This window comes from Scyliorhinus torazame, chromosome 4 (genome assembly GCF_047496885.1).
Source record: "Scyliorhinus torazame isolate Kashiwa2021f chromosome 4, sScyTor2.1, whole genome shotgun sequence".
Lineage (NCBI taxonomy): Eukaryota > Metazoa > Chordata > Chondrichthyes > Carcharhiniformes > Scyliorhinidae > Scyliorhinus > Scyliorhinus torazame.
Window position 1 is genome coordinate 106,759,894 of NC_092710.1, and position 23,565 is coordinate 106,783,458.

Here is a 23,565-nt window from a genome sequence, read left to right on the forward strand (position 1 = left end):
AGTAACTTCATTTGAAGCCTACTTGTGACAATAAGCGATTTTCATTTAATTTAATTTAATTTCATGCTATTTCTGTTATCACAATACCAAAATGAAAGGTGAGTCCAATATCAAGGTGTGAATTTCTCTCATGTTAAAAGTTAATGCATGAAATTATGTATTGATGTGGCCAAAAAAACTTTGGTGAAAAATGCCACATTTCAATTATTTTTAGTTCATTACTATCACTCATTAATCATTTGAAAAATCTACATTTCCTTTCCTTGTAGTACGCAGCTGTGTTAAATCAGATGAAGAGGTCAATTCCTTTTTTCTGTAAATATTTCAGACAGTAGATTTATCCTCCATTTTATTGTGGCTGCTTTTTGCTAAGGTTAATTTCTCTGCACCGGTGATGGTGAGGTAGGAAAAGTTTCTACAAGTACCATGGGCCACTTATTGAGGAATTGCCGGGGAAACTGACTGTTCCAGGGTCACTGACAAAACTGTCTCTTATGCCGTTACAAGGAAAAAACTGTGGGGGAAATGACCATCTGAATCATGGTGGTCATGTGTTAGGAAACGGAGTTGTAAATGCTCCCTTTTTGATTAAATGCACTGTTTTCTCCACTCTCAACTAGTTCGTTAGTTGAAAGCTTTTTTTCAAAGGGCCATTGGCATGATGGGCTGTATGTCCTCCTTTGGCCACACTATGAATTTTGCTGTGGTGAAACTTGTGTCATTGAATTGAATGTTAGATGCCCTTCTCGTTGGGCCATGAGATGCCATTTCCTAGTTGAGTCCTTGATTCCGTTGTTCTCACTATCTGAAACTGATGCTTTACTGAATTCACTGTGGTCAGGTTTGGGGATGCCTGGATGTACTCCTGGAGTTACCATGTGAAGTGCTCTGATCCCCTCGACACACTCCACACACTGACCGTGAATTATCACGAGGCCCCTCCTTTTCATATCAAATAGAAAGGAATAGCTTCAAAATGTAGAATATAAATGCCTTAATAAAATATTTTTCTAAAAAAGAAAGGAATAGCTTCTCACTCAATTGAATAAATCTTCATTGTCAGGTCAAACAGCATTTATATCACTGTGCCCATTTCCAGTATTCTTAGAATTAATAAGCAAATGTTTAAAGAAAATAAAATAAATAAATCCTGGAGATTAAGCTGAAATTCCTGGAGATTCCTGGACAAGCCTGGAGGATTAAGTGATCTACTGCGCCCAATATGTGATTGAAATATTGGTGTGGGAGGGAGGAGGAGGAAGAATGCAAATTCTCCATTAAAATAAGTTATTGTCTTAAAGCGGTGGAATGTTGATGTCATTCCCCCTTATGATATTTCATCATATCTTCGTTGAGCTTCTTAGTGCTGATGTTGAAAATGTGAAATTTGGGTTATGCCTGCCTGGGTTATTCATGGAGCTGGACTTTCATAGTTGCCATCTGTTCTGCCATTCAATTAGATCATTACTACTCTGTATCTTTGTTTATAGAGTACCCAATTAATTTTTTCCAATTAAGGGACAATTTTAGCGTGGCCAATTCACCTACCCTGCACATGGTTGTGGGGGCTTGCAAACACAGGGAGAATGTGTGTGCAAACTCCACACGGACAGTAACCCAGGGCCGGGATCGAACCTGGGACCTTGGCGCCTTGAAGCAGCAATGCTAACCACCGTGCTGCCCTCTACTCTGTATCTTAATTGTTAGGAAAACAATGGTAGTTTTAAGGGGTTTATATTTGTATTGGTAAGCATTAGAAATAAGGTAGAGTTTCAAGTGTTTTAAAATTTAATATTTCTGTGCCTGGAAGGGTAAAGCTTATAGTTAGATTTATGCTAAACCAATGTGTTTGTATGTATGGGGATTGATTATAGTTCCAACTGTGTTTCTATTGTACTTAGAGAGGGCTATGGCATGCAGAGTAAATAATTAGACCAGTAGAGGTATGCAGTGTTGCTTAGCAACTGGGGCCTTGTAAGATAGACATACTTTTAAGTTTTGGTTGTAACTGAATTTGTGGAAAGTTGGAGACCTGGGGCATCATTCTCCGACCCCCCGCTGGATCGGAGAATCGGCGGGGGCGGGACTCGCGGCGCTCCGGTTGGCGGGCCCCCCCGCTGGATTCTCCGGCCCGGATGGGCCGAAGTCCCGCCGATAAATTGCCTGTCCCGCCGGCGTAAATTAAGCCACCTACCTTACCGGCGGGACAAGGCGGTGCGGGCGGGCTCCGGGGGGCGGTGCGGGACGATCTGGCCCCGGGGGGTGCCCCCACGGTGGCCTGGCCCGCGATCGGGGCCCACCGATCTGCGGGCGGGCCTGTGCCGTGGGGGCACTCTTTTCCTTCCACCTCCGCACGGTCTCCACCATGGCGGAGGCAGAAGAGACTCCCTCCACTGCGCATGCGTGGGAAACTGTCAGCGGCCGCTGACGCTCCCGCGCATGCGCCGCCCCGACATGTCATTTCCGCGCCAGCTGGCGGGGCACCAAAGGCCGTTTCCGCCAGCTGGCGGGGCGGAAATTCCTCCGGCGTCGGCCTAGCCCCTCAATGTTGGGGCTCGGCCCCCAAAGATGCGGAGCATTCCGCACCTTTGGGGCGGCGCGATGCCCGTCTGATTGGCGCCGTTTTGGGCGCCAGTCCGCGGACATCGCGCCGTTTCGGGAGAATTTCGCCCAGGATCTCGGAGAGTGAACATCTCTCAACTCTGCCAGAAGAAAGACTGGACAGAACAAGAGCTACAAAGAGGCAGGCTAAAGTACAAGTTATAATTCAGATAACCAGGGAATTGGGACAGAGACAGTGTTAAATCTAATTAATGGTCCTGTGACACTGTCTTCCACGGTTTATAAAAGAAAAAGTAAAAGTTATGGGGTTGGATACTTGACTTTCCGGCAGCACACTCACGCCTGCGGATTTCCCGATGGCGTGGGAGTGCCCACAATGGTATAGTGTAGGTTAGATGGCTTTTGTTTCGGTGCAACATCGTGGGCCGAAGGGCCTGTACTGCGCTGTATTGTTCTATGTTCTATGTTCTAATGGGAAACCCCATTGGCTGACTGGTGGGACAGAGGATCCAGATGCCGGTGGGGGTGCACCGTGCCAGGAAACGGTTGCGGTGGGACAGAGAATCCCGCCCATCGTCTTTTGAGCCAGGGTTCCATTCTGGGATCTTCTCGTCCAGTTATAACATCAACTGGAATCGTAACATAAGGCTATTTTTACTCACCTTTTTTTCTGGAACCTTTATCATCTAACAAAAATTGATCAATCTCAGTTTTAAATTGACCACCCAGCCTTTTGGGAGACAGATTGCCAGATTTCCACTACCTTGTTAATGTTGTAATGGTGAGGCATTCAGTAAGCAAACATTTGCAACCAAAGTCTTGCGAATGGATACACAGTCCCTTCATTCTTAAAACACCTCTATACTGGATGAGCAGAAATGTCCTCCAATTAAGGGCACGATTCTACCTCCATTTTGCGCTTGGCACACCTCTCGTTACTCCCAGAGAATAGCGGGAGAGCCCTTAAACAGGGTTTGCGGCAGGCACCAAACAGAGCGTGATGTTGATGGCCTTCGACACCCAACACGATCTGGTTCACGGCCTTGCTGGGTCTTTAAACTCATTAAAATACGCTGAGCCCGTTCGAAACCGGAGTCTCCTGGCTCAAGGTCATCTCCACCCCCACCTGTGCAGCATGATGCCCGCGGGAATCACTACTGGTTCCAAAAACGGGCACCAGTCATGATAACCACATCGGGGGCTCAGGGGTCATTGGAGCCCACAGGTGGTCGGGGACAGCAACTTGGCACTGCCAGGGTGCCATGGAGCAGTGTAAGGGTGCCTAGGGCATTGCCAAGGGCAGGACCTGAGAGGGGATATGGTCATGGAGGGGCGCTTGCAAGGGGCACATTGAGGGTTGGGGGGAGGTGACCCCATAGAACTTCCCCCCCGAACCCTCATTCGGCAGGAGGGGAGGGGGGGGGGGGCGGTGGTGGTGCTGATGCCGTTGAGGATGGATGGGGTTGTGGCGAGGTCATTTAATGATGAGGAAGGTTGCCCCTCCAGCATCAGGGGTTGAGGGTGTTTCCCATGTCCGCGGAAGGTTGCGATGTCCATGGTTGTGGGAGGATCAGGGACCATCAACCTAACTGTCTAGTTTTACAATGAAAAAGTCGATGCAGCCCCCGCACCGATGCTCCGGCCGGTGGGGTCTAGCAGCCATGCCACGTAAATCTCCCGGCGTTCCCAACATAAATGGCCGGAGAATTGCTGGGTCCGTGGGCGCACATGCGCACGGCGACGGCCTGCAGCGGTCGCACCGTACAACATGGTGCGGCCGCGAGCGGACCCAGTCTGCCAGATAGTGACCCCCTGTATCCACCCTTGCCACCCCCAGACCACCCCCCACCTTTCCCCCCAGCTCCCACTGAAGCCCCCCCGGCCAGCGGAAGGTCTCCCCCCCCCACCCCCCAAACTGTGGCAGCGCTGGACGCAGCCGCCATGCGAGGTTGATGAAAACTCAAAGCATACATGCCCTGTGCCGACGGGAAGTCGCCCAATGATGGTGGAGCCTTCAGGTGACGTCTGTTTTGGAGGGGGCAGAGAATCCACAAAACAACGGCGCCCCCGAGTCAGTCGCAAACGGGGATTCTCGAATATAATTTTGGCGTCAGGCAATGGAGAATCCTGCCCACAGTTATTTTTTGGGAGAATTACCCCCTACATGTTGGGAAGTGAAGTTATTGGCCATTCCCCACTGCTGTGATCGGGAATCCCGATTGGGTGGAGAATGGAACGTTGGCAGGAAAGCTGGATCGGCGCCGGGCACAATACCCATTCCAATTTCCCCACGCCAGCTGTAGCACGCTACCTGCCCTGCGCCAGCAGGAATATCCAAAATCGTGATCTGCATGCAAATAACAGGCTGGGAAAACCACCAGGGGGGCTTTGGTGACTAACCCCCTTGACCCCGCCCCCACCCTCGGGGTCCATCACACCAGTCACGGGTGTCGCTGCCAGGGTGTAGGTGCCATGGTGCAGGGGTCATTGCATCATTGGCAATGCCAGGGAGTTTGGACTGAAAGGAGTGGCTGACTGAAATGGCTGTTGGCAAAAGGGATAGCTGAGGGGGTGGCTGAGTGGGTCTGGGCTGAGTGGGTCGGGTCACTCCCATGCGTGCGTGCTTTGGGGGCGGTGACCCGATATTCCTATGGTGGGAATAGGATGCCCCTCCTTGATGAGGGAATGGGGGTGTCCTCCTTGTCTGCAGAGGGTGTGTGGGAAGGGGGCCTGCCACTGGATGCTGGGATCAGGCCGCCTGCTCAAACTAGCGGCCTAATCCCAGAATTTGAATGGAATCCGTCAAACTCTTCACCATGCATATATTTGCATGGCCAAAGACTGTGAATCACTTCGGGGGTTTCTCTCCGCTGGCAGGAGCACTTAGATTCCGGAATGAGAAACCTGCCATTGCTTTTTACCCCTGTTGCAATCTCCATTACTTAGCGATCAACTCTGCACCTTGATCATCCTGTCAACAGCCAGAGATTAAATCAGTTTGCAATCTTGCTATATTTACCTCTGCCCCCAAATCACTGACATCTGGAGTTTGCACATTCTCCCCGTGTCTGCGTGGGTCTCACCCTCATACCCTAAATTGTGCAGGGTAGGTGGATTGGCCATGCTAAATTGCCCCTTAATTGGATTTTTTTTTTTAAATGAACTCTGCGATGAGCTTCCCATTACACACCAAGACTGCCTACTTCCACCTCTGAAACATGGCCCGATTTTGACCCTGCCTCGGCCCATCTGTTGCAGAAGCCCTCCACCATGCCTTTGTTACCTGGAGATGCGACTATTCCAATGCACTCCTGGTGGCCTCCCGCAAACTACTCTGCATAAACATGGGACCATCCAAAACTCTGCGGGCCATGTCTTAACCTGCATCAAGTCCCGTTCCCCATCACTCCTGTACTCACTGATCTACTCTGGCTACTGTTCAAGAAACATGTTGATTTTAAAATGTTCATCCTTATTTTGAAATCCCTCGCTATTTTTGCAAATCGCTGCAGCCCAATTCTCCAAGATGTCCGCATTCCATCTAGTTCTAGCCTTCCATGGAAAGTACAAAACATACAACTGCCTGAGCATCTCATTCCTCAGTTTTTATAATAATCTTTAGTGTCACAAGTAGGTTTACATTAACACTGCAATTGAGTTACTGTGAAAAACCCCTCACTGTGAAGGTTTTTGTCAAAGTTATTCTATCAAGGCTCCATCAATCAGACAACAGAATATACCCGGAGTTACAGTGTGACTTCAAAGTAGACAGATCTGCAGTAGATACAATCATCTTCTCCCTGATGTAATGTGCTTTTAATTGAAAGGAGCATGCCATCACTAGAAGGGAACTGTGTTTTTTGAGTACCCAATTCATTTTTTCCAATTAAGGGGCAATTCAGCGTGGCCAATCCACCTATCCTGCACATATTTGGGTTGTGGGGTCGAAACCCACGTAAACATGGGGAGAATGTGCTAACTCAACATGGACAGTGACCCAGAGCCGGGATCGAACCTGGGACCTCGGCGCCGTGAGGCAGCAATGCTAAGCACTGTGCCACGTGTTACCCTGGGGAACTGTCTTTTGATCCCATCTCAGTTTCACTTTTGGCCGTGAGCAGAACACTTCACTGCTCTAATGTTTTTAAGCTTTATATATATATCATGTGCCTAGTTGCATAAATGAACCCACAACATGTTTACACCATCCCTGATGAGTGGTACCTTTACATTGCTATAAAAACAAGACGCTCTCTATGCCAATCCCATCCTCAAAGTTATAAGATTGAGATGGTATTAACTGTTAGTTTTATTTCCTTTCCTCCACCCAAGGGGGGATTTACATACCCAACATGATGAGAATCGAGAGCAAATCAAGATCTGCTCACTCATTTAATGGAACATTACCGAGAGTGAAGATTAAGCACAAGACCTTTTTAATTCTAACCCTTTGTATTGGAAACTAGATTATTTGCTTCTGTTTTGAACTGCAGCTGACATAAAGTAAGAAATAATAGAATGTGCCTTGGAGACCACCACTATAACATATTCAAAAGCCAGCACTATAACTGGATTAATTTGCTTTTGGCTTTTAAAAAAGGCATTGGGCTGGATTCTCCCAAAATGGGACAATGTCCCCACGCCGGCATAAAAACGCTGGCATTTTACTCTGGAGATTCCTGCAAAAAAGATGAGCTGATTCAATGCCCTGCAGGGGGCCAGCAGGGGCCCGGAGTAATTCACACAGGTTTAGCAGCGGATACGGACCCTCGCATTTCAGGTGCATGCGCACGGCAGCGGTCTCCAGCGGCCGTGCCGAGCGCCATGGCGGATTCGGACCGCGGAGGCAGACTGAAAAATTAGACCTCACCGATCGGCCGTGCACCCGAGGATCTGACCGTGTGGCTATTAACCCCGGCCGCCTAGAAGGCCCCTCCCCCCAGTGTCTGATCCCCCCACTAGGGTGGCCGCAGACTGAGTCCGCAGCCGCCACGCCAGCATCCCGACCGGCAATACCAGGTTAGTTCCACGCCGTCGGGAACTCGGCCGGGCGAGAGTGGAGGATCGCTGGGCTGGCCCCTGCCAATGGGCCCCCAGCTGCACGACGTACTCTGCGATCACGCTGAGTCTCGGGTCCCGGAAAGTCGCTGGAGCAGCACTGGGCCCGATTTCGGCGTGAAATTATACTCTCCGCTGCGGAGAATCCAGCCCACTATATTTGGGGTAATACCGATTAAACTTCAGTGAAACTACTTCGGATCTGCTTTCATTGTAAGAATGGAAAATACACTTGATTTTTCTGAATGTGTTTGGGGTCACAAAAGCTCAGAACTACAAAATATAGACCAGGCTCACTTGAATTGACATAAGCTATATCACTCACTGAGTATTTGAATTGAGGCATGTCTTTTTTCTTTTTAAAAAAAAATGCCGCCATTATTGAGATGCTAAAATAGGTTTTCTGGCCGCAGAGCTAATCACGATCCAGCAAGACATTGCAGATGTGAATCATCAATATGAAGAGCTGGGAGGCTTGCTGAAGAACAAGGGGAGTCAGCTGGAATCCATGCTGGCCCGAAGGCAGCAAGTCCAGGAGGAAGCCCATTTGGTCAAGGAATGGTTGGAGTCGATGGATAAGAGAACAGCATCTTGGGATACATTGCCAACTGAAACTGAAGCTATAAAGGAACAGGTTGAACAACACAAGGTTTGTGTGTGCTATGAAATATGTTTGCCCTGGTTAAAAATATCAAGACAGTGCCAAGCTTTATTGGATAAGTTGTGGTCTAATCTTTTTATTAACCTTTTTAAAGATGAACTTTGCAATAAACTTTATTGGATCTTCTTAAGGTGGGGCATCTCCCAGTTTGTATTATTAATTGGACTTTTCCCTGTACTCTTCAACTTCACTTTTTTGCCCTCTCAGATGCAGGCAATGTGAGCCAGTAACAGTGCAGTGAGGGAATCTTGGTTAATGGCAGAATCAATCTATCTCCCCAGTGAGATTTAAGACTGAGAAAGAAACAGGAACAATAGAAAAGAAAATACGGTGAATTAGAATCAAGTCAGTTAATAGATAGAAAAAGAGACAGAATGAAAAAGCAAGAACAAAAAAGGACATTAAAAATCTTTGGGATGAGATTGAAACATTTAAATTGTTCCCTTTTGGGGCCAGTGGTTGATTGGTATTGCATTAGCAATGAGCACATTGTTAAAGAGGTATTTAATTTTTTTATTACCAGCCCTAATTCTCTTCAACGAGTTGAATGAGCAATTCAATTGCAAATTCTCAATAAGAGTGAGGAATGATGTTTGTTGTGCAAAACGAACAAAAGAATAGCATCAATTTGCCAAGAAAGTTTGGAAATCATGGTATATCACAGCGTATCTCTTAATCCCCTGAATTTTCTGACCACTTTGCACATCAGTAACGTTGTGCGCTGTGAACACACGGTTATTTTTCCAGCCCAATACTTTATTGCTAGTTACTTGTTTATTCCATTTTCGCTATGCAGTTTTATCTTTAAGCTGCAGTGATGTTAACCTGCTATGAATATGATTAATTATGATGCGCTGATGGTGTTGAAGATCAGCATACTGGGACAGTGCGACCGTGAATTGGATGTGGTTTCTCACAATTTTGTATGAAGCCGTTTTCTGATTGTGCCTGGGAAAGGGTAGCAGAATGGTGGTGGTTGGGGAAGAATACATATGCATGTGTGAGCACTGATCACCACTTAGTATGCGCTCAGTTTCAGAATGGAATTGCTGCGGCCAGTGCTCCTTGTACTCATGAGTTGAAGAAATGGATCTCGTAGCATCATTATGGCCCAATTATGTTACCGTATAAGTAAGGAGGGAGACCTAACTGATCCAACAGTGTGTTGCATTTTGCTTAGGAACATAAGATAAGAACTAGGAGCAGGAGTAGGCAATTCAGCCCCTCGAGCCTGCTCCACCATTCAATACGATTATGGTTGATCTCATCTAGGCCTCATTTCCACCTTCCTGCACGCTCCCCATATTCCTTCGACCTGCTCCTAATTATAAACCTATCTATCTCCTCAAATTTCTTTAGTGTTCCTGCATCCACTACACTCAGGAGTAGAGAATTCCACAGATTTACAACCCGTTGAGTCTTGCAATTCCTTCTCATTTCTGTTTTCAATTTGCCACCCCTTAGCCTAAAACGATGGCGTCTCATTCTAAAATGTCGAACAAGCAGAAACATCCGCTCTACATCAACCCTGTCGATCTCATTTAGCATTTTCATAGAATCATAGAATTTACAGTGCAGAAGGAGGCCATTCGGCCCATCGAGTCTGCACCTTGGAAAGAGCACCCAACCCAAGCCCACACCTCCACCCTATCCCCGTAACCCAGTAACCCCGCCGTACCTTTTTTGGACACTAAGGGCAATTTATCATGGTCCATCCACCCAACCTGCACATCTTTGGGCTGTGGGAGGAAACCGGAGCACCCGGAGGAAACACACGCAGACATTGGGAGAATGTGCAGACTCCACACAGCCAGTGACCCAAGCCGGGAATCGAACCTGGGACCCTGGAGCTGTGAAACTACTGTGCTACCGCATTGCCCCTTTTATATATCTCAATAGATCTCCTCCCATTCTTCTAAACTCCAGCAGCACGGTAACAAAGTGGTTAGCATTGTTACTTAACAGCGCCAGGGTTCCGGGTTCAATTCCCACTTGGGTAACTGGCTGTGCGGAGTTTGCACATTCTCCCCGTGTCTGCGTGGGTTTTCTCCAGGTGCTCCGGTTTTATCCCACAAGTCCCGAAAGATGTGCTTGTTAGGTGAATTGGATATTCTGAATTCTCCCTCAGTGTACCCGAACAGGCTTCGGAGTGTGGCGACTAGGGGATTTTCACAGTAACTTCATTGCAGTGTTAATGTAAGCCTACTTGTGACAATAATAAAAGATTATTATTATAGTATCATTATTATTATTATAGGCCTAAACTTCTCAATCTCTCTTCATAAGACAAGTTGAGTCGCCTGTTGAGATGACAGTCTTGATTATTAAAGGCAACCGCAATCAACATGAAACAAACTTTGAGACTTCCCAATTTTTAATTTTAACCAGAAACATAGCTTTTGCACACCGTAGAATTTCTACAGTGCAGAAAGAGGCCATTTGGCCCATCGAGTCTGCACTGACCCCCTGAAAGAGCACCCTATCTAGGTCCACTCTCCTGCCCTATCCCCATAACCTGAAGATAAAAACTCACCACTATTCTTAGAATTCCCCCTATACCAAAGAAAAGGGTCGATATTCTAAATGGTGAACAGGAATTCTCACTGCCCGACTCCGATACAGGCTTCAGTGGGTGCTATTCAGGTCAAACTATGTTTTCAAGTTATGCCCCGGTATAACCCATACCTTCACCGAAGGAATTTTACCTACTTACCCCTCAGTAGCATTGATATCCTGGGTCCTGCGTTGCTAAGTAAGTAAAGTAGGCGAATAACCACTGTTTCAGGTTAAAACTTTTAAGTTTTTTTTTCTCTTTTTAAAAGATGCAATCACTGTCTTTACAGAAAAGTAAAAAGATCTTGCTTCTGGATCCTTCTGGTTTATTGAAGGGACCTTCAGGCCCAACTTGACAATCAATCTTCTTTTTAAAATCTGGTCTTCTTTTGATGTATTCGCTGATGAGCTTGGTTGCTGTGTCATATCTTTCCCATGTACCGAGCTATGAAAGCTGGCTCTGAGTTGAATCTGCCTACTCTTTAAATTCTAGTCTTCCTTAGATGTATTAGCTATTTTAGCTCGGCTGCTTTGCCCTGTCTCTTTCCCATGACCGAGCTGACTGTAATCTGACTCTAGCTGCTTGTTCCTTCTCTGCTTCTCTCCCTCTCCCTCTGAGTTCTGGTTCTCGTTGCCCTGGTCTCGAGGTTTATATTCGCTTTCTAACAGTTAAGTTTTTATGATGTTATTGTAAAGTAACTCTTATTTTCTTTGATTGTAAAAAGTATCTTTGATCTAAACCTTTTAATCCAACTAAGTATACATTTTGGCATGACTTCATCTCATAGATCTGATTACATTGTTTCCTTTGTGATGTTCAAAATGCTTTGACTTCAAGAGGTGTTACTTTTAATTCCTGTCATTTCTATAGTTTTATTTTCCAATTGTGTCCTCAGCTCAATTTTGACTTTGATTTTGGCTTTGAATTATGTTTCTCGTAGACTGATAGTCTCTAGTTTTCCTTAATTTACCTGGTATTAGCAAATTTTCACACCAAGAATTCTCACCAAATTCAACTGAACCTCATCCATTCTTTTCCAGCTCCTTACTAAGATAGTTACTTTCAATGAAGGTGTGAGCCATTGTTTTTGGCTTCATTCAAAATCCTGTTTGTCTTGTTTGCTAAGCCTGCTTGACCAAGGATATCTGCATTTTACAATCCTTCCCTGGCAGCTGCTGTTAACCCTTTGTGGGATCTTTCCCTGTATCCTCTCATGTTTCTCTCAGACCAGATATTGCCAGACTTCCATGTTTCAAATTACACATCTTTCCATATTTTCAACAACAAACCCCATCTAATCTTTGGACACTAAGGGGCAATTTAGCATGGCCAATCCACCTAACCTACACATCTTGGACTGTGGGAGGAAACTTGAGCACCCAGAGGAAACCCTCGCAGACATGGGGAGGACGTGCAAACTCCACACAGTCACCCAATGCTGGAATTGAACACTGGGCCCAGGCACTGTGAGGCAGCAGTGCTAACTACTGTGCCACTCCTCTGCCACTGTGCCGCCAGTGAACACTATTCTGCTTTGCCTGAGTTCAGGCCTGCACAGAGGCTGCAGCTTGGCTCAATGCTAAGCTGTTTTAAAACAGTTAACGATAAATCAATAGAATCCCTACAGTGCAGAAGGAGATCATTCGGCCCATCAAGTCTGCACCGACCCTCAAAAAGCCACCATACCTAGGTGCACACCCCGCTCTATTCTCTACTTCGGAGAATCCCAAAACACATTATAGTCAATACAATATTTTGGAAGTCCAGCCACTGTTTGTAAAATAAAAGCACAACAGCACTTTCACATCGCAAGTTCGTGCAAATAACAATGTGATAATGACCAGATAATCTCTTTTAGTGATGTTGGTTGAGGATAAATATAGGCTCGAGCCTTCATTGATCTTCAAAATAAAGCTGCGTGATCTTTCACACTCACCCAGGAGGTTCGACAGGATCTCGATTTAACGTCTCACCCAAGCGGCGGCAGCTCCAACAGTGCAGCACTCCCCCAGTACTGCACTGAAGTGCTGGCTGAGATTTTGTATCCAAGTCACTAGAATGGGACTTGGACCAAGAACCTGCTGCCTTGAGATGAAAGTCTGCCTAAGACTCATGGCTGATAAGTTCTTAACATGATCTCCAGGCAGTACTGGACATCTGAAATTGCATTAATAATGAGCAGATTATCCTTGTAATTAGTGCGATAAAACTAGAACAATTCACCCTCCTGTCACCACAGAAAGAGCAAATTTTTATAATGAAATAGAGCTAGCTGTTTTATGGCATGAACACTCACAGAGCTGGTTATGATGTTCAAGCTGCTAATAATCCTGTTGATGCAGCTGGACAGAGGTCAATGATCAAAGCTCGCCTGTTTATTGCCTAATCCAAGCATTCTTTGGCTCAAGTTGCATTTGAAAAGGCCAGGCAGTCTGACAGTGTAACACTTGAACCGGAGTGCTGTGCTGCCAGAAAGAGGTGTGGGTTGTCACCTATGCTAGTTCCTCAGTTTGTAAGGTTCTGCTCTCTGTCAGGCCATCTTTTAATAGGAACATGGAGCCAGAACAGCTCTTCTAGTTTGGTTGATGGGTGAAGGTCTGAAAGAAGAAATGTGAGGGCAGAGAATCTTTCAAGCAATTGGTAAAAGGAGAATTTGTTTCCCCCCCACAGCAAATTGTGATCTGCAATGCACTGTCCAAAAGGGTGGTGGAAGTGGCAGCACGGCGGCGCAGTGGTTAGCACGGCACCGAGGTCTCCGGTTCGATCCCGGCTCTGGGTCACTGTCCGTGTGGAGTTTGCACATTCTCCCCGTGTTTGCGCGGGTTTCGCCCCCACAACCCAAAGGATATGTAGGCTAGGTGGATTGGCCACGCTAAATTGCCCCTTAATTGGAAAATATGGATTGGGTGCTCTAAATTTATTTATTTTTTAAATGAAAGGGTGGTGGATGCAGATAGAAACTCCACAGCGCAAAAATAGGCCAATCGGCCTCTCGGGCTTGCAAAGACCCTTGGAAAGAGTACCCTACCCAGGCCCACGCCACAACCCTATCCCAGTAGCCCCAGCTAATCTTTTTTGGACACTAAGGGACAGTTTAGCAGAGCCAACCCACCTATCCTGCACATCTTTGGACTGTGGGAAGGAAACCGGAGCACCTAGAGGAAACCCACACAGACAGCGGGGGGGGGATTGCAAACTCCACACAGTCATCCGAGGCCGGAATTGAACCAGGGTCCCTGGCGCTGTGAAGTAGCAGTGTTTACCACTGTGCCACCCTGTATCGATTTACTTGTAAAAAGGAATTGAATAAGTACTTACAGAAAGAAAATTTGCGTGGGCGAAGAGCAGGGGTGCATCTAATTGGCGAGTTCTTTAAAAGATCCAGCTCAGGAATGATGGGTTGAATCATAGAATTTATAGTGCAGAAGGAGGCCATTCGGCCTATCAAGTCTGCACCGGCTCTTGGGAAGAGCACAGTACTTAAGCCCACGCCTCCACCCTATCCCAGTAACCCCACCTAAAAAATGGTCTCCTTCTGTGCTATTAGATTCTATGAAGTCAAGCTGTGATACCCATCCTTGTCTGCTAATAATCAGCTAACCAAATAACAAAGGCAGAGGCCTGCTGCATCCTTCCTTGATTACAGATGTACATAATTCACAGGCAGGAAAAGACCAGCTAGCCAAACCATCAAGCCAGTCCCAAAAGAACGTTTGAGTCACATATGGGAACAACATGGTATGAACAGAGAACATACAGTGCAGAAGGAGGCCATTCGGCCCATCGAGTCTGCACCGACCCACTTAAGCCGTTACTTACACCCTATCCCCATAACCGAAATAACCCCTCCTGACCTTTTTGGACACGAAGGGCAATTTAGCATGGCCAATCCACCTAACCTGCATGTCTTTGGACTGTGGGAGGAAACCGGAGCACCCGGAGGAAACCCATGCAGACACGGGGAGAACGTGCAGACTCCACACAGACAGTGATCTAGCGGGGAATCGAACCTGGGACCCTGGCGCTGTGAAGCCACTTGTGCTACCGTGCTGCCCGAGGAATGAGGAAGACATACCCATCAAAAGCTGAATATAAAGTCTCCCCACATCAACTAACTGTTCAATGTGATGAAGATTGACATTCAAACCAGCCCCAACGAATTCCCAGCTTATGCATGAGCCTCTTCCCCTACCCAAGAGGCGCAAGGAGAAAGGTTTTATTGAAGTGTGCAAATCTCCATTTTTTCCTCAGTGGGTTCAGAGAAAGTCCCCGGTTATGTGTGCCCCATAAGAAAGTGAATGTGGCATTTATTTTGAGAGGCTAACAGTGGGTGATGCTATGGCCTGGACATTGGGGTGGGTAACGAGAAGTGGCTGCTGGGCTTCTTCAGTGTGACTCGATCATTTTCAGTTTGTTCTTTAGTGCTCAACTCTGCCTTCTTTCTAATTGGGATTAGTTTCCCATCCACCGAGTGACATCGCCATCACTAAAATATTTGAAGTACAAGTATTTATATACATTTAGGGTAACAAGAAGAAAGTTTAAAAATAGTCAAAACATATAAGTCTTTCAGATGCCAAAAATGTGTCAAAACACTTGCGCTCTTGATGGAAAAATGGAGCTGTGAGCTATAAATATATTCTACTGCGTTTCCTATTTGTTTCTAGTGTTTTGAGAGGAATTATACAGTAATATACTTCATTAAAATAAGTGTTTTTCGTTCTACTAAATAATCGGTAGCTATGTATTAGGCCAACAATGTACTAGCTAGCTTCCTGTCTTCTGTCTGTACAAAATAGTTTTTTTGATTTATTTGCTTTTCAGTTGTGCTGGGTTTAAGTGATGAATTGAAAATAATGGCACCGAGACATTGATTAGCAATTTCCTTTTGCTGCAGGCGTTTGAAGCCGAGTTGAACCAAAAAACTGGCAAAGTTGGACAGCTGAAAGAAAAGTTGGCATTGCTGCTGAAGGAGAACACGGACTCTCCCGAAGCTGGGAAATGGAGGCAGATGTTGGATTACATAGGTAATATGTCAATCTATTTATTGGACAACTGTTCAGAAGTATTTCTTTTTAATGTCAGCTATTTTATGTGTTTGTTAAATAGCTAAAACGTCGTCCATTCTCTTGGTTAAAACCACTGGACTTTTTTTTCTTTATTCTTTCATGGGATCAGGGGGCGTAGTTCTCTCTCCCCCCCCCGCCCCCACCCCCGGGGTGGGAGAATCGCCGGGGCACCGCGCGATTCCCGCCATGCCGCCCCGACACCAGCACGCGATTCTCCCACCCCACCCCAAACCAGCGGTGTGAGAATCACGCCTGGACGCTCCAAGAATCAGCGCTCGCTGTTTGCAAAAGGCAAGCGGCTATTCTCTGGCACGGATGGGCCGAGCGGCCGCCCCATCACGACAGGTTTCCACCGGCACCTTCCACACCTGGTCGCTGCCGGCGGGAACTGCGCGGGAACGCTGGGGGGGCGGCCTGTGGGGGGGGGGGGATTACTGCACCGGGGGGGGTGGCCTCCGATAGGGTCTGGCCCGCGATCGGTACCCACCGATCGGCGGGCTGGTCTCTCTAAAGGAGGATCTCCTTTCCTCCGCCGCCCCGCAAGATCCATCCGCCATCTTCTTGCGGGGCGGCCTCGGGGAGGACGGCAACCGCGCATGTGTGGGTGACGTCATTGACGCGCCGCTGCTTTTTACGCACGCCAAGGCCCAGCGCGTGTAAAATACGCAACACCGCTCATAGCCCCCCGGGGGCGGGAGAAAAGCGGGCTCCGATGCCGGAATGAAACACTCCGGCGTCAGGACTTTGTCTCTTTTTCGGAGAATCGCGCCCAGGGTGTCCCTGGCTGGGCCAGCATTTGGTGCCCATCCCGAATCGCCCTTGAGCTGAATGCCTTGCTAGACCATTCAGAGGGTAGTTAAGAGTTAACCACATTGCTGTGGGTCTGGTGTCGCATGTAGGCCAGACCAGGTAAGAGTGGCAGATTTCCTTCCCTAAAGGTGAACAAAGGACATACACAACAATCTATAGTTTCATGTTCACCATTTATATTCGAGATTTATCAACTGACTTCAAAATTCCACAACTGTCATGGTGAGATTTGAACCCATGTCCCCACAGCATTAGCTCTGGATCACTAGTCCATCAACATTACCACTCTGCATGCTCCTCGAAGGTGGTAAGGGTTCTTGTGTTCGGCACACCACCGCCAGTCTGGGCCCTCTCCCAGCAATTGTGGGAGAGCTTTTCCTGAGGAGTCACAGAGAGGGCATCGTTAACAGTGGTTCACAGTGGTGGGAGGGGGTGTGTGAAGGAAGGGTTTGGGGGGGGTTGAAGGGAGAGGGGGAGTGGAGGGAGAATATGGGTCGCATGGAGAGTTGGGGTGGGGGGTGAATGCTCACGTGGGGGCAGAAAGATCTGGGCGCTGGAGGGGGGGTGTGGGTTGGCACTGGTGTCTACTCACTTGTGCTACCGGTAGACAGAAGACCTTTTTCCTGCACTGGAAGCCAGTCCTCCTGGTCACACACCCGCCGTTCACAGCCGCCGCCACCTCATCCCAGGCAGCACTGGCTGCCCTATGGCTGAACCTCCAGGACCCTCGAGGGAACAACTTACTGGCCTCCACAGTGTCTTAACAGCGTCCCCAGATCTGCATTCCCGAATCTTGGGGCCGGTCTCCTGGGCGCCATTATTGCGAGCTGGCTGGGGTTGGCTGAGCAAGTGCAAGCTTAAGCGCTGTTCGATCTTGTTAACGGGGGGGATGATGAGCACGGTGCCGGCGAATCAGCTGGCGAGCCTTCATTTGTGGCGAGAAGCTCGTGGGGCCTCGTTAAGTGGACCAATTAACGTTGAATAGCATTGCCGGCCTCGCTGGGCTGAGCACCGGGAAGCTCGCGGCAGCTCCTGCTCGCTACCACACTTAGAAATCTTTCCGGAGCATCGTGCCCTTTACCTGTAAACAGTGACCCCCTAGTTCTAGATTCTCCCACAAGAGGAAACAGCCTTTCCACATAAGTAAGTTTTATTTGCTTGCTAGTTAGTTTACCACATTACCGGTGAACTCATCACAGGGTAAGAGGGCCCCATCCGGAGAGGGGGGCACGATTTGAGTGTTGCTGAGATGCACCAAGTTTATTGTAGTGAGACAACCCCTTTGGGAAAGTGCTGATCCCTCTGTTCAACACACAAACAAACCTGCCATTATGTGGCTGTTTTTATTGTAACCTCTTGATTGTTCCTTTTACAATTTTTTAAAGAGTAACTCTGCACTGAATAGTTTCCTTGTCTTTTCACTCAAAATGGCGAGTTGTATGCGCACTTTTGCATTGAAACACAAAATGTAACTTGTTGCAAAAAGAATAAAGCTGCTGACTCAAGGAAATGGACAAAAATACCAAAGAGGATTGTAGTAAAGTTCAATGTAGCAGAATTGCTTATTATTATGAAGTGTGTACCCTTCTCTGCTGAAGAGTTAATGAATGGTCGGTACTGAATGCCTGACATACCTTCCATTTGTATCTGTGAATCTCTTTTGAGCTATTCGCTGAAAGCATTTTTTGTTTCGCATTCAACACTTTTTACAAAGTCAGTTCCCCAAGTGGATCTCCGTTTACTTCACATTATTCTGGGGAAAGTGTTCAGCTCAACCTGTAACCCACTTTAAAGCTGACTGTCGGAAAATCAATGTTGGGATCAAGAACCTCTCGCTGTAGTTTTTTCCATTGCTTTCTACTTGCCCCTCTTCCTATCCCATTTTCTCTCTTCCTGTCTCCCCCTCCCACTTTATCCCCCTATCCATAGCTCCCCTCCATTTTCTCAATGCTTCACTTGTTCTTTACCACAGCTCCCACTCCCAATTTAGCCTAACTCTACTCCCATTAAACTAACCATCTCCCCACCACTTTACCCCCAGCACCCCTCTCCTTTCCCCCTTCACGCTTCTTTTTGCCATCTCTCCCTCCCACTTTCACCCTCTTCCCCCCCTTTCACCATCCCTCCTTTCTCCCCTTCTCTCCTTCCCACTTTCACCTCCCCATCGCTCCCTACCTTCGCCCCACCTCTCCCTCCCACTTTCACCCTCCCTCCTTTCACCCTATCTCTCCTTCCCACTTGCCCACACTCCTCATCTCGCCTTCCCACTTGTACACTCTCTCCCCATCTTGCCTTCCCACTTGCACACACTCCCCATCTCTCCCTCCCATTTTTATCCTCTCCCTGTCCCACTTTCACCCTCTAACCATCTCTCCCTCCTTTCTCCCTATCTCTCCATCCAACTTTCACCTTCTCCCCATCTCCCCTTCCCTTCTCCCCCCCTCTCTCTTCCACTTTCACCCTCTCCCCTTCTTCCCACCTCTCCCTCCCACTTTCACCCTCTCCCCATCTCTCACGCACATCTCGCCTTCCCACTTGCACACACCCCCATCTCTCCCTCCCCATTTCCCCAGACTCCGTAGATCTCCAACAAATCTCAATTGAAACAACGAAATTGTCCTGAATAATATTAAAGATCTATATCTGGAGCCGCAGAATGACCCACACAAGATCTCAAATCAAGAGATGAAAATTCAGCACTTGAGCAACACTGGTTATAGTAATTTTTTTTCTCTGAGAAGTGATCAAAACCGCGACCAAAATTATATGAAATGAGACATTTTCAATTGTTATGAGATTGTACTCACAGCATAGAATCATAGAATCATTGAATTTACAGTGTAGAAGGAGGCCATTCGGCCCATCGAGTGCACCGGCTCTTGGAAAGAGCACTCTACCTAAATTCGCGCCTCCACCCTATCCCAGTAATCCCACCTAACCTTTTGTACACTAAGGGCAATTTATCATGGCCAATCCACTAACCTGCACGTCTTTGGACTGTTGGAGGAAACCCACACAGACACGGGGAGAGCATGCAGACTCCGCACAGACGGTGAACCAAGCCAGGAAACAAACCTGGAACCCTAGAGCTGTGAAGCAACTGTGCTAACCACTGTGCTACCGTGCTGCCCATTGTGCTACCGTGCTGCCCATCTATTATTTCTGGTAATCCATGAAATACTAAGACAAAGGTTAAATCAAATTTATTTTAACTCAAAAGTAAAGCCGCACACGGGACATACAACACTCTTATCCCAGTCCAGGTCTGAGATGTTATTTAAAAGGTTCGATAACGTGTTCCAGCTGGATGGGCCTCAGCCTGTTACCTTGGGAACTCGTACTCAACAAGCCCCCAGGGAGATAAGTGAGTGATTCTTCTAGATCCTCATGAGGGTTATCACAATTTCCATTTAATTGTTTTGTGAAAAATGTTGTTAAATAACTTGTGCTTTTTCTATCATGGCAGAGCCTTAATTCAAATCCCAAATTACTTCGTGTGTTAACCGCCTACTCATTTTTAAATATTTTTCTTTTTAGTCACAAAATCCACTCTACTTCTGAAAAGGTTCCCGTGCCACTTCTGTGTCCAGATAGTATGCTTGAAGCTTGGTTATTTAGCATAGTAAATTGACAGCAATCCATAAACTTGACAAAAAGAAGGTACCGTTAAGAATTCAGCCTTGAGAAGCCTCATCTGAATGGACTGCGCAATAAGAATCCCTAGACCCACACAACATTCTGCCGATAGTACTGAAGACTTATGCTCCAGAGCTAGCCGGGCCCCTAGCCAAACTGTTTCAGTACAGCTACAACACTGGCATCTACCTGGCAATGTGGGAAGTTTCCCAGGTATGTCCTGTTCACACAAAGCAGGACAAATCCAACCCAGCTAATTACCACCGCATCAGTCTACTCTCGAACATCAGCAAACTGATTGAAGGTTGCTATCAAGCAGCACTTACTCAGCAATAACCTACCCACTGACAACTCGACTTGGGTTCTCCCATGGCCTCTCCATTTGTGATCTCGTTGGTCCAAACATGGACAAAAGAGCTGAACTCCAGAGGTGAGGAGAGACTGACTGCCCTTGACATCAAGGCAGCATTTGACTGAGTGTGGCATTAAGGAGCCCTAATAGAGTTAATGAGAATAAGTGGGAAACTCTGCACTGGTCAGTCATACCTGACACAAAGAAAGATGAGTGAAGCTCCAACAACACTCAAGAGGATTAACACCATCCCGGACAAAGCATCCCACTTGATTGGCACCCCATTCAGCACCTTTATCCGTTCTTTTCCTTCACCACTGATGCACAATGCCAATGGTGTGTACCATCTACAAGATGTACTGCAGCAACTCATCAAGGCTCCTTCGACAGCACTTTCCAAGCCTGTGACCTCTACCACCTAGAAGGATAAGGGCAGAAGACATATCGGAACACCACCACCTGCAAGTTTCCTTCCAAACCCCACACCATCCTGACTTGGAAATATATCACCACTCCTTCGCTGGGCCAAAAAACAGTAACTCATAGGAACAGGAGTAGGTCATTCAGCCCCTCGAGCCTCTCCTGCCATCCAGTGAGATCATGACTGATATCCATATACCTGCCTTTGGCCCATATCCCTTCATATCTTTGCTTAACAAACATCTACCTATCTCAGATTTAAAATAACAACTGATCTAGCTTCAACTGCTGTTTGTGGGAGTGAGTTCATAACTCTACCACCCTTTGAGTGAAGAAGTGCTTCCTAACATCTCTCCTGAACAGTTTTGCCCTACTTTTAGACAATGCCCCCTAGTTTTAGAATCACCAACCAGTAGAAATAGTTTACCTTTATCTACCCTGTCTTTCCCTGTTAATATCTTGAATACTTTGATTAGATCACCCCTTAACCTTCTAAATTGTAGCGAAAACGGGTCTAATTTGAGTAATCTCTCCTCGGAACTCAACACCTGTAATCCAGCTTTCATTTTTGTAAACCGATGTTGCACTCCCTCCAGGACTAAGTTATCCTTCCTGAGGTGTGGTGCCCAGAACTGCTCACAGTTCTCCAAATGGGGGCTAACCAGGGTTTTGTATAGCTGCAGCATAACCCATGTGGCTTTGTATTTCAATACTCCAGATATAAAAGCTTGCATTCCATTGGCATTTATAATTATTTTCTGCACTTGTTCATGGCATTTCAAGGACCTTTGTACCTGAACCCCCAAGTCTCTTTAGACATCCCCTGTACCTAACTACTTTCTATCTATAAAGTACTCTGCTCTCTCCTTTTTTGATCCAAAATGGATAACCTCACACTTGTTTGCGTGAAAATCTATCTGTCATAATTTTGTCAATATCTCCTTACAATGTTCTGCTATCATCAAGGCTGTCTACAATGCCACCCAACCTGTATCATCCACATATTTGATGACTTTCTATGCCATCATCCAAGTAATGAATAGTGTGAATAATTGAGGCCCAACACAGATCCCTGTGGTACAGCACTAGTCACCACCTGCAGGTTCTCCAGTCCTCCAGCCGCGTATCTCTTGGCGTTGCGCTGTTCGCTGGTGGAGTGATTCTCTACTTCCGTTGTTTGTCAATGGGACTTTCTATTGAAGCCAATCCACGCTACCACGAAACCAGGGATGCACTGCCGGCGGGAAAAGAGGATCACAATGGCCGGAGAATTCTGGCCCAGGAATTACACCAATGTAGACCGTGGCGATGGGAGACGTTAACTGTTATCTGCAGACTATTGGACATTCCATACTCACGTCTCAAATAGAGAGAATTCCTAGTCTGTTATTATGTAAATATTTTATTCAGCAATTGAAGGGAAATGATACCGATCATTTAAACGATTTGTTTATGTTCTTCCTACAACGGTTGGAAAACTCTGGACTACTAAATGGGACAATCTTGAAATCAAAGCCCATTTTAGACATATTGAGACCAGGGACACAGTGGTACCAATCCAATGGCACTTGCTTCTCTCCTGATTTTTTTTAAATTTAAAAGACCCAATTTATTTTTTCCAATTAAGGGGCAATTTTAACGTGGCCAATCCACCTACCCTGCACATCTTTTGGGTTGTGGGGTGAGACCCATGCAGACATGGGGGGAAGGTGCAAACTCCACACACACAGTGACACGGGACCGGGATTGTACCCGTATCCTCAGTGCCGTGATTCACTCCTGTTTTTAATGTTCCCGCTATCTGTCCCCATTGTAAATTCACACCAACATTCTACACCTACTGGCACAGGTTGAAGTAGTCACTTTCCCTGTTTCTGTATGTTGTAAAGTTTTATTTAATTCAGGAAACGTTTGATTTCTATGGTAAGTTTGCCTCTTCCTTGGTTGATAGATGATACGCCCTGTCAACTTGATTCACAATATTGTCTTTCAGTACGATTCCCAACTGTTGTATTCAGAAACTGCGAAGAGAAATTCTTGGGTTCATCCTGCGAGTTGTCTGTTTTGCAACACTGAATTTCTGGGGGGGCATTAAAAAGCAGTGCTGTGGGTGTGCGTTCACCACACGGACTACAGCTGAGGAATGTTCACAATCACGTTCTCAAGGGCGTCTCCGAATGCATAAAATGCTGGCCTTAACAGTGACATCTGTATCTTAAGTGAATATTCCAAAAAGGGAAATATATGATGTGCGTACTTTATTCTCACCCTTCTGTGCTTGCAGTCTTGTGTAAACTCCCCCCCCCCCCCCCCCCCCCGTGTATCCTCTGTCTGTGCACTCCTTCTTTGTTACGCTTTCTTCCTGAACACTCTGCATGGGATCTATCTCTGTGCATGTTCTTGTTCCCTCTCTGCCCACACTTTATCTCTCCACTCTGCGTTA

General features: G+C 46.8%; 1 protein-coding gene across 20 annotated transcripts in view; it reads left to right on the plus strand.

Annotated features, from left to right (window-relative positions):
* dst (dystonin) overlaps positions 1 to 23,565 on the plus strand; it is a 779,292-nt gene that overhangs the window by 539,355 nt on the left and 216,372 nt on the right. For all 20 annotated transcript variants that reach the window (XM_072498412.1, XM_072498427.1, XM_072498428.1 and 17 more), the window contains 2 exons: positions 8,034 to 8,269; positions 15,733 to 15,862. In XM_072498412.1, the coding sequence (XP_072354513.1) occupies positions 8,034 to 8,269; positions 15,733 to 15,862 (366 nt within the window). The remainder of the gene's footprint in view (positions 1 to 8,033; positions 8,270 to 15,732; positions 15,863 to 23,565) is intronic.